The sequence below is a fragment of the Danio aesculapii genome, chromosome 13 (assembly GCF_903798145.1).
Source record: "Danio aesculapii chromosome 13, fDanAes4.1, whole genome shotgun sequence".
Classification (NCBI taxonomy): Eukaryota; Metazoa; Chordata; class Actinopteri; order Cypriniformes; family Danionidae; genus Danio; species Danio aesculapii.
The window spans coordinates 12319599-12331808 of NC_079447.1; the positions used below are offsets into that span (position 1 = coordinate 12319599).

At 36.0% G+C, this 12210-nt stretch overlaps 1 protein-coding gene across 1 annotated transcript; it reads right to left on the reverse strand.

The window, feature by feature from the left end:
- Nucleotides 1-3974: 3974 nt before the first annotated feature.
- On the reverse strand, nucleotides 3975-9233 carry dkk1a (dickkopf WNT signaling pathway inhibitor 1a). The gene is made up of 4 exons (XM_056470891.1): nucleotides 8986-9233; nucleotides 8125-8266; nucleotides 7876-8034; nucleotides 3975-4666 (listed from the first exon to the last, which is right to left on the reverse strand). The coding sequence occupies exons 1-4, from the start codon at nucleotides 9175-9177 to the stop codon at nucleotides 4416-4418; spliced, it is 744 nt and encodes a 247-aa protein (XP_056326866.1). The 5' UTR covers nucleotides 9178-9233; the 3' UTR covers nucleotides 3975-4415.
- Between the last annotated feature and the right edge of the window lie 2977 nt (nucleotides 9234-12210).

Here is a 12210-nt window from a genome sequence, read left to right on the forward strand (position 1 = left end):
AATTCACCTGTACTGCATGTTTTGCACCAGGAGCAAACACCACACAGAAATGCCAACTGACCCAGCTGAACCAGCGACCTTCTTGCTGTGAGGCGACAGCACTACCTACTGCGTTGCTCTTTTTTTCTTTTTTCTTTTTTTCTTTTGTTATTTGTGTTATTGAATTGCAATATGGAGCCTTGATCATCCTTGATCATTTTTATTGACAATTTTAGTAGTTTGAACAATATATATTTCAAGAGTTCACAGTTAGCTAATGCTTGAAATAATATGCAGATTTGGCATGCTGCCCCAGGAGAGAACCCTGAGCTCGGAAATAAATTGAGCTCAGCGCTTCCGCCTGGTCATATAGCATGACAGGGTCCAAGATCAGGTAGGTCTCAAAAGCTCCCCTTGATAAAGGAGGAAAGGAGGATTTCTTAAAAACGAAGATAAGGAAGGTAGGATGAATGGGTTTATTTATTAGAGGCTAGAATTCATCTGATTGGTCTAGCAATGATATCTGATTGGACTAGCAATGATTATTGATGTGAGGCCAGCTGCGATATCATGAGCTTCCCTTTAAATTAGTTTATAAAACATCATATAGTATTTAAATTATATATTGGATTGGTGTTGTAAATTTCTGTACAAAAATCTGGTAATAAACTGCAAATATATATAAAATACATTATTATTCATTCTTATTCTTATTTTATTACTATTTTATTACTATTTTACTAAAACTACTAAACTCAAAACACTAAACAGTCAACAAAAGTCACTTCTTTTTAAACTGCAGAGTTGAATTTTCAACATCAAAGGTCAACAGAGCAGTTATCCAAGCCCAATAGTCATAAATAAACAGAAAACGAAATAAACAGAAAAAGACAATCCTCAAAACTCAATTTTTGCAGCTATTGTTTGTATACAAGTGATTCTGGAAGGCTGATGCTAAATATTTTAACAAACAAAACTATATTGTGGTCGAAGTTGACTTAATGAATCCATAAGTTTGCCTATACTGCTCTTAACAGTATGTGCATGCGTGCCAAACCGGCTACATAATAAAGTAATTAAAGAGTCAGATATCTCTGTGATTAACCTGCAATTGGGGCCTGACTGCAGGACTAATTAGAAGTTAGCCAGACACACCAAAGGTTGTCGCAGCTGATCCTCTTGTACTTCCTCGGGATTCTCCTCGTTTGATATCCTCCTGTCGGCTTTGTACTTCCCTGCTGTTTGGGCCCATTGAGGCTTTCATGTGGTCAGGTGTTTTTTTGCAGACAGGGATAAAGAGACCCAGAGGATTACGGCTCTTCAGCAGAGCTCTGGGCTTGTTTGTTTACTATGATAGCTTCCGCTAGGGGACTCGCGAAACTGCCAACTGCATCAGATATATGATTTTTTTCTTTTTTTTAATGTTAGGAATAATGCTTTCAGTTGTTTTTGTTTGCATAGATTACCTCCAGATTATTCATTGCACCTCACCAGTTTATCCGCATGCTTTACATGCATCAAAATGGTCAGTTTTAAGAGTATGTTCACACAAATTTTTTTGGGCCATTCATTTACACAACTGCTTAGTGGGGCCACCAAATCTTAACGTTGGCTTTGATTTTAACACAAAACCCACAGTTCTCTCTGTATATACTACACGCATATTAGTGTGATTTTGTGAAAATGGTGACTCGTGATTGTGTATTATTCTTTCAGTTATGTTGATCAAATCAAGAATGGTGGACTTAAAGGTCGGATTATAAGGCCAACTATTGGTATGTACAGTGATTTTTAATCAATGTTTTGTGCATTGTTTTGATAACAGTGTTGTCTGAATATTAAAACCTTTTCATTTGTAACTACACCATTAAACACATTTTACACTGTAAACATATTCTAAGGTCAATGAATGATTTTTTTATTGTATGAAAAAATTTAATTTAAATTAATAATGCATTGACAATTAGGCAATTACATTGAAGGTTACTGTATGCAGGAGGTGTGCATCAGTTGAACCAAGTTTGACTTTAAATTCATTTCACCCTATTTTTGTGGGGTTTTTCAAAGTAGCAAATAGATATTTCAAAAGCAATGGAAGTTATGCAATTTCCATGGAAGACTGTAAAGGAAATGTACAGCGGTTGCTCCAAGACTTCCATTTCCACCTGAAAGTTTCAAGTGCACTTTCTGTTTTGAATTTTATTACTATATACTAGAATACAAGTTTCGTTAAAATGCTCTAAAATGTATTTAATTGCGATGGAAAGTTTGCTGGATTTGTTAATTTTTCCCTTTTTAAACCGAGCTCTGTGCATTGAATTACAACACCTTTTTCAACACAATTTTTTCCAAAGCAACTCTGCTACACACAAAATATTGCATTTTTTGTCATGTCAGTGTTTCTGAATAATGCTTGAAGCTTAACCTGCTGAATAAAGCAAACAGTGTATGTCATTAGATTGAGTATGTATACAGTTGAAGTCAGATTTATTAGCCCCCGTAATTTTTTTCCCCAATTTCTGTTTAGTGGGGAGATTTTTAACACATTTCAAAACATAATAGTTTTAATAACTTATCTCTAATAACTTATTTATTTTATCTTTGCCAGGATGACAGTAAATAATATTTGACTTGATATTTCTCAAGACACTTTTATACAGCTTAAAGTGACATTTAAAGGCTTAACTAGGTTAATTAGGTTAACTAGACAGGTTAGGGTAATTGGGCAAGTTATTGTATAACAAGGTTTGTTATGTAGACTATCGAAAAAAAATAGCTTAAAGGGGCTGATAATTTTGACCTTAAAAATAAAAACTGTTACTAGAACTATTCTAGCCGAAATAAAACAAATAAGACTTTCTCTAGAAGAAAAAATATAATCAGACAAACTGTGAAAATTTCCTTGCTCTATTAAACATCATTTGGCAAATATCTAAAAAAAAGACAAAAAATAAATAAATAAAAATTAATGGGGGCTAATAATTCTGACTTCACCTATATTCAACTATACCTCAATTCTGACTTCAACTATAACTATATTGACTCCAATATATATATATAGACACACACAAACACATACAGTAGGGCTGCACAATATATCGGTTTAGCATCGATATCGCAATGTGATCATTCGCAAAAGTCACATTATGAGTATAGGCAATATTGAGTCTGGATTCTTATTTATCATTTCGCAAGTGTTCCTTTGACTGTTTGAGAATTTTAAAGGGATTTAGGCCTAAAAAACTGTACCGTTAGTAACTTTCCAAATTAAGAAACGATTAATTTTATTAAATTGTTTATAAAACGAAGACTATGCAGTATTATTTTACATGGGATTATTTCATACCTGCCAACACTCCCATTTTTCCCAGAAGTCTCCCGTATTTCGGACCCATCATCCGCCACCCTCCCGTTTTGTTATTTCTCCCGGAAAACTTATGTAATTTCACCTCTTGATCACCAACTTTGGTATAGTATCTGATCGCAGCGGCCACCTGAAACCTGCTCCATAGTACAGTTACTAACACCACAGTACAGTTATTTACCCGCCCGGCGCACAACAAGTATATATTACTGTATACCTGAATACATAGGAATACAGTTCACTCCTTGGAAAAAAATAAAACACTGTTCATTTAATTTGTATCTTTTTCATTATTTAATTTTTCTATGCTTTTTTTTCCTTATTTTTTTCTTGTTTACATTTAATATTTTACAAATATGCACTCCCTTACAGAATTATTCCAATCAATCTAAAATGATAAATTCTTTCCAAATAGAGATATTGGGATCATCTAGTGAAATTGTATTCCTATCGCAATATATAAAAAATATCGCAATGTTCAATTTTTCCAATATCGTGCAGCCCTAATATATAGTGTATATATGAACATCCTAAAGGTTGTTCTTCTTTAGGTTGCAATTGTGGCATTATGAATCGTAAAAATCCATTTATTGTTGTAATAGTCATTTTACTTATATATATATTTGAACCACACAAATATCTTTACAATATGTTCGAAATAAATCGAGTACTGATAACCATCTAAATCATATGACTTGCAGATTTACAATAATGACGTGATTGAATCATAAAATGCTACTTTTACAGGATCCATATGCTCAGTGTTAAGTGCAATTTTTGACTACGTATTTACAATACAGTAATTTACTGCAAGAAGAATAAGAAGTTCCTTATAAAGGGAAACAAAAGCATTCTGCCTTTTGTGATGACCCGGGGAAAAAAGTCTTAAATAGCAGAGTGTACAACAAGAAACATCCGTACGGTGCAGTTTCTCTGCATCCGTCCGGGAAATACGATCAGTCCTTTCAATGGCGCATCCTTCCGTGGAATCAGTTTTCCTTTGCTGCATGTGTGTCTGCATGCGTGTTGTGTCTGTATGTGTGTGTGCTGAGCACAAAGCGAGTCTGCAGGGTCAGCGCGGTTGGCAGGTGTGGAGGTTTCGGCTTTCCGCTCCGGGTTTTTCTCTCTGGCCTCTGCAGGTCAGGCCGGAGCCGCAGTCGCAGCGCTGGAAGATCTCCAGACCGTGAGCTCCTTTCCTCCGGTGACGCGTGCAAACTTGTCCCTCTGTCAGCACTGGCTTACAGATCCGTGACCAGAAGTGTCGAGCACAGCAGAGCCCTTCCAGACAGTCTGAAGACCTCAGACATGTCTCACCCTCGCCTCCTGACAGAAAACAGACAGAGCAAACGTCAGATCTGCATTCAGAGACATGCTGGAGAAGAGCAGCTCAAGAAGATCAGAAGATACTGGATGAGACCGGATGTGAAAGAGACTCGATGAGAAGAGACCAGAGTAAGAAAGATGAGAAAATGAAGTCTAAAAAGAGATGAGATATAATATGATATGAAAAATGTCTTTGTGAGGTGCATATAGAGAGAAGAAACAAAAAAAAAGACAATAGGAAGAAACAAAAGGAGAAATGAGAAAGGAAATGATAAAAAGTGAAAGGAAAAGACGAGACAAAATGAAGAAGCAGTGAGACATGATGAAAAACATGAGAAAAAAACAACAAGAACAGATAAATCAGAAGAAACAACTAGAGGAGATGAGATAACGATTTGAGAAGAAATTAGTAAAGAGAAGAAATTAAGACTGAACAAGAAGAAACACATGGCAAAAAAAGAAGAAAGAGTTGAGATATGTAGAGAAAAAAAGAGAAACGACAACAACAAACAGATGAGATAAAAACAACTAGAAGAGATTAAACCAGATTTGGTGAGTTGTAAAGAAAAGAAAAGACACAAAGAAATGAAACAGTAAGGATAAAAAAATAATATGAAACAATGAGACAAAGTGAGACATGACAAGAAATGAGGTAAAATAATAAGAACAGAGCAGATGAGAGCTAGAAGAGATGAGACGGACATTTGAGGAGAAATTATTAAAGAAAAGAGGGAAGCAAGAGAAGAAATGAGAAGAAAAAAGATGAGATGATTTGAGAAGAAAATAGAAAGAGATTAGAAAAAATGAGGAGAAATGAGAATAGAAGAGATGAGATGTAAAGAAATGAGGAGACAAGAATATAGAAATATACGTTTCACAAGAAGTCAAGAAAAGAGGTGGCGAGACAAAGGCCCAATCCCAATTCTATTTTTGTACCCCTTCCCCTTCCCCTTGGCCCTTAAAACTGAGTGTGAAGGCGAAGGGCTTTCAAAATCTACCCCTAAGAAATGGGACAGCACTACAGCACCTGCACACATCATCATATGTCATCGCGATCTCTTGCTTCATATGAGATCAGACGTTCGTGACTGCTGTAGTTATTCCAGTTGTGTTATTTTTTGGTATTTATCTTCAGGAAATCACTGAAGGCGTATATTATGTTATCATAACGATCTAATGTGCCAATAAGTTCGCAATACTGGGCATTTAACACAGTGGCTATATTCATCTATGTAAACACACAAAAACCTCATTAACATTGTAGCAGACACTGTAAAAACGTCATTCCCAGCCACTAGACTTTTCTGACAGGGTATTCGAGTGTCAGAATATGTTGTGGGACTGCTATACTTGAGTTATTATTATGGATTATAGATCAGTTAAACACGAACACGGTTGGGAATATATTAAAACATCTGCTTGTTATTGTAAAAATTCATAATAATGACAATAAATACTAATTTGTGGATCTCCTGACTTCTGCTTGTAACTGTCCTGCCGTTGTGGCTGGTGTATTCTGGGAAATTTTCTTACCCCTTGGTTTCAAGTGTGGTCCTGAATAATCTTCGATCGAAGGGCTATTCACCCTTACCCTTTGCCCTAGCTTTCAAGCTAAAGAGAATTGGGACACCCCTACCCCTTCAGGGGAACGCGCAAAACGAGGGGTAAGGGGAAGGGCTAAGGGGTAGAATTGGGATTGTGCCAAAAGGAGAAACAGTGAGACAAGACAAGAATCATTAGATTAAATAACAAAGCAGACGAGAAGAAATGTCAACAAGGTAAGAAACTAAATAGGATGGGACAAAATATATGTGAGGAGACAAAGAAATGAGACGATAACGAAACAAAACATGAGACAAAAAGGAGATAAAGTGAGACAAGACAAGAAATCAGATAAACTGATAAGAACAGAGCTGATGAGAACTAGAAGAGATGCGACAGAAATTTTAGAAGAAATTATTAAAGGAAAGAGGAAAGGAGCTCAGAAAAAATGAAGCAAGAGGAGAAATGAGAAAACACGAGATGATTTAAGAAGAAATGAGAATAGAAGAGACGAGATGAAAAGAAACGAGGAGACAAGAATATAGAACAAGACGTTTCACAAAAAGTGGAGAAATGAAAAAAGAATGAGGAGGTGAGACAGGAGAAACAGTGAGACATGACAAGAATCGTTAGATTAAAGGACAAAGCAGATTAGAAGAAATGACAAAAAAGGTAAGAAACCAAATGAGATATGACAAAATATTTGTGAGGAGGAGACGAAGAAATTGAGACAACAAGGAGACAAAGTGAGACATGAGAAGAAATTAGATCAAATAATAAGAACAACAGAAGAGATGAGACAGAAATTTGAGGAGAAAGTATTTAAGAAAAGAGGAAAGGAACTTAAAGGAAAAAATGAAGAAGCAAGAGAAGAACTGAGAAGAGAAAAGACGAGATGATTTAAGAAGAAATGAGACAAAAATTGAGGAGAAATGAGAATAGAAGAGACGAGATGAAAAGAAACCAGGAGACGAGATTAAAGAACAAAGTTTCACAAAAAGTGGAGAAATGAGAAAAGAAATGAGGAGGTGAGACAAAAAGAATCATTAGATTAAAGGACAAACAAGAACAAAGCAGATGAGAGGAAATGACAAAGGTAAGAAACTAAATGAGATGGGACAAAATATATGTGAGAGGGAGGAGACGAGAAAATGAGACAAAAAGACAAATAACTGAGACAAGATGAATAGGAAACAAGAAAGAGGAAATTTGAGACAATACTAGAAGATGAGAAACTACGACAGAAGAGACAAGATGGGAAGAAATAAGAAACAAGAATTGAGTAAAGAATTGTGAAGAGACCAGATGAGAAGAGGAAATTTGAGACAATACAAGAAACAAGACAAGAAGAAGATGAGAAACTACGAAAGAAGAGACAAGATGAGAAGAAATGAGAGACAATACAAGAAGAAACAAGACAGAAGAGAATAGAAAAGATAAGAAACGAAGAGTCAGTTGTGAAGAAACAAGATGAGACGAGGAGAAATTTGAAAAGAAATGTGAAGAAGCAAGACAAAAGTAAAGAGAACAGATACAAAAGGTGAAGAAAGAAGTTTAGACAAGAGGAGACATGCAAGGAGAAACAGGATGGAAATAAATTAAAAGAGACAAGATGAGGAGAGAAATGAGAAACATGTGCTAGAGAAGAGGATAGACAGATTTGAGACCTTTCTGTGTCTGCTGTGGTTTTGACAGGACTGATGTTCTTCTGGGATGTGTGAAGTTCTGCCCACGTGTTACAGCCACACCAGACACATCTGTGTTGCCACCCGGTGGACTGGCGTCAGCAGACCCGACAGCAGCTGCATCAGCAGGCTGACACACACCTGAGAGAAACACGATAGGAGAAATCAACCTTTATGCATGTTACTGAATAAACTAGTTCTAAGACACATAAAACGATCTTGGGTTTGTACCGTTGATGCATCGGTTTCCAACGCAGCACATTCCGTCACGAGCGCAGCGCTTCCTCCGCTTGCGGCACGACAGACAAACTCCACGCGAGCCGTTACAAAACTCACCGATGCTGCACTCCGAGTCAGCGGCGCAGTGCGGAGACTGTAAAAGAGCAAATCACACACACACTTAATTTAACCCTTCATCAGGCATCGTAACCACCTGGTTAACCGTTTGCCGTTAGGTAACCTTTTTTTTTAATTACATAGAATGCACCTTGAAGTGATGGTTCACCCAAAATGACAGTTCTGCCGTTTACTCACCCTTTTGCTTGGATCAAACCTTTATGAGTTTCTTTCTTCTGCTGAGCACAAAAGAAGATATTTCGAAAAATGTTGTAATATTTGACTTCCATAGCAATTGTTTTATGGGTGTCAATGGTTACAGGTTTTCAACATTTTTCAAACCATCTTCTTTTGTGTTCAACAGAAGACAGAAACTCATAAAGGTTTGAAACCGCTTTAGGGAAAGTAAATAGTGAGTAAATATTCAACTATCCCTTAACAGGTTTAATGTGCTCATTTTTAGCACTTAAAGTAGGCTACAGTGAAAAAAAAGAGTCATTAGATTTGCTTAAATGTAAGGGTAAGTGGTTGCAAACAATTTACATGGGCTGAATTGAAACAAATTAAGTTAAATATTAATACATTTAATTTGTTTAAATTCAGCTTATATACATTGTTTGTAACCACTTACCTTTAAAATAAGTAAATCCAATTTTTTTTCAGTGCAAGAATTTAGGAAGAGTTTAGAAACGATCTCTAAATGAGTCCTCTTTTAAATCCTCTTGGGCTTATTCATCATCCTGAGAGTGCACGTACCGGCGGAGCGTCGCTGTCTACGGTGCCGGTGACTCGCGGGCTCGCGCTCACCGCGTCACTCGGGCTGGATGCTGCGGGCAGATGCCTGATGGAGTTCCGTAACACAGATCCAACTTGAGCATCCGCTGTGATTCCTCCCCAAACCGCGAGATACACAGTCAAAACGGCGAGCAGTGACAGCATGTTCCTCATGATCTCCTCTGCCAGTGTGTCACGCGTAATGTCCAAACTCCACAGCACTTCATGCGTCTCCAAGAGTTTTATACACGCGGGGTTGTTTGTATATTCCCGCCCCTTTTAAATGACTGTCAAACACGCTGCCCAGAACACCACCTTCTCTCCTCTCGTCGCCTGCGCAGACCTGCTGCAGGATACACTTTCGTCTGCGCATGCGAGAGAAATACTACAGATCTTATCTGGGCATTTTACGGCCGCATCTGGCCCTTGTGACATTCTTGATTGGCCCGCGTGAAGTAAATGGTTAATAAAACATCAAACACAAACAAAAGTCTACATTATTTAGCAATTACTCCGCATAAATGTCATAACCTACAAACTCATAATACAATTGTTATGAATGTTTATTAAATAGTGACATTATTGAGTGCACCACATTTTATTGTCTCGTAAAGTTTCATCCACTGTTTTATAATAAAATATAATTATAATAGTTATTATTATTATTATTATTAATAATAATAATAATAATAATAATAATAATAATAATAATAATAATAATATTATGACAGAATTGATTACCTGACCCTGTTAAAGCGCTTAGTTTCTAATTGGGACCTTTTGGATAATGAATTACCCTTCCCTGCTCCAGACGCTCTGCACACCAGGCTCATGAATATTAACTAACCATGCCGAAGATAGTTGCGAAACCTCATGAATATTAAAAGACCACGCCCATCTCGTAATTGGGATTGTTTAATTTCTGCTGCGTCTTTCGCAATAGCTGTGCGTAATTACCGTCGCGCCCCCTCAGAAACAGACTGACAACTTAAAGTGCTTAAAGTGGAATTTAAAGGATATCATTATACACGACTGTACCTGTCAGCAGACCTCTGTAAACCGGGTGCAGAGCTTAAACCTGATCGTTTTTCTGTCAGCACATAAAAATAATATGCACGTTAATGCATCACGTGTTTATCTAAATTACTGCAATAAAAACACGCCTTCCTCTTCAATTAAATTAAACGTATCTTCGTCTATGGGTAAAACAACAGTGTTTATTAGTGCATTATAATATGAAGCTTGCATTTCAGCACTTAATTGTCTAAGTTCATGCACTGTAAAACCCAAAAAGTTAAGGTAACTCAAACCATTTGAGGAAACTTATGGCAACAAACCATTTAAGTTCAAAAACTAATCCTAATGAGTACTGTGAACTTAATCCATTTGAGTAAACGAAGCAATTTGAGCACAGTAAAAGCCAATAAATGAAGAGAACTCAAACCATCAGAGTACTGTAAAACCCAATAAGGCAACTCAAACCGTTTGAGAAAACCGATTGCTACAAACATTTGAGTTAAACTAATCTATAAGAGTACTGTGAACTTACTCCATTTAAGTTGAAGTAATGAGGTATTTAATTAACCCATTTCCTTCAACATTTGAGTTCAAAATTCTTTTTAAATGAGTAGAATTAATTTTCAGTAAATTTTAAGTTAACTACACTCATTTTATTTGATAAAGTTGATTGTTGGGTTTTACAGTGTATTACAATAATTGCTATTATTTGTCTGATTATTTATCAATATTGGCCTTATCAATAATGGTCTTGTAAAGACTCTTTAACAGTCATATCGTATCATTTCAGTTAGAAAAACATTTTTATTTGTTTGTTTGCATTACATAATCACCTTCTTGGAACTGATTACTATGAGTAACTATTATATGAGTGAATTGTAGACTAGATTTGTCATTCGTACACTGTAAAAAATGCTGGGTTCAACACAATCGATTTGTGTTGGTATAACATGAAGGAATTAAGTTAACTTGTTATTTTTTACAATTTTAATTGGATTGAACAGAAAAATCTTAAGAGTTGTTGTTTCAGCTCATTTTAAATAAGTAGTCTGAACAAACATCATTTTTGAGTGTATTCCACTAAATCTATTGTAGAAAGCGCATATCAATGCTTTTCTGATCATTCTACGTCCTTCAATTCAGCATTTTTATTTATTATTTTTTATTTTCAACATTGTTTTGTTTTTCAATAGGCTACTGAGCGATTTGTTATTAGATATAGTTAATGATGAGCGATTACTGATATATTGAATGTGTTATTATATAATACCTTCATACACTGTAAAAAGCGAATAGTTGGCTTTATTTTTAAAAAGTGAGTACAATTGGCAGAATTATTAAAATCAAGTTGTCAACTTCCAAGATACAAAGGCTTTACTGTATTTTACTTTATCTTGTTGTTTTTAAGGCAATGGGTTTACTCACTTTTTACAGTGTAAAACTGATATTGTGAGTTGGTCTGAGGTTATTTTTCGAGGTCTTCAGATGACTGCTGTTTGTTTTAAGTCTCAAATTAAATAGTGAACTGCTGCCCTCTACAGATCACGGGGCTTCATTGAACAGATGACTTCACCTTATTTCAGCAGCTTGACGTTTAGTAGAGGCAATCCACATATATCTTTACTGAACAGAAATCTTTTTTTTTTTTTCTCATATGAAGGATTAACAGGCAGTTAATTAGTGTCAGCACCTAGGAGGAAAAAAAAAACCTGACAGGATCTTCCTTTTCAAATGGTTTAGGTGAGATTAAGATTGCATGCTAATGTGCAGTTGCATTAATACTGGAATGCTATTTCTGAATTTCTCTATACCTGACTGCAGATGAAACTTATTTCACATCCTTATATCTGTTACGTGAGAGGCGTTTCTCCACGGGTCAGCATGTTTCTTCTGGATGGTCTTTTGAATGTGATGAAAGTGGATCCTCGTGTCCTCTGGTAAAGCTGGATGATTTTTAAATTAATGGAGGTAAATATTGTATTGGCCTTGAATGCTCTCTCGTTAAAGAGAATTGGTTGGAAAAACATTTGCATTACAGCATTTTTACCGATTCAGTACATTTGTAATACAGCAAATGTAATGCAGTATATAACGTGCACTCAATATACTGTAACTTAACCACTAATGATGTGCCTTATTATTTTCGTTGCTTAATATTCTTGTGAAATCTGTGGTCCATATTTTCCAGGA

Bases quoted from the DNA above. Each gene is read 5' to 3' on its own strand.
- dkk1a (XM_056470891.1), bottom strand. From the start codon at position 9,177: ATGAGGAACATGCTGTCACTGCTCGCCGTTTTGACTGTGTATCTCGCG. The intron at 8,035-8,124 runs GTACAAACCCAA...TGTTTCTCTCAG, and splicing joins TGGAAACCGATGCATCAACG to GTGTGTGTCAGCCTGCTGAT. The intron at 4,667-7,875 runs GTCTCAAATCTG...GTTTTCTGTCAG, and splicing joins ACCACAGCAGACACAGAAAG to GAGGCGAGGGTGAGACATGT.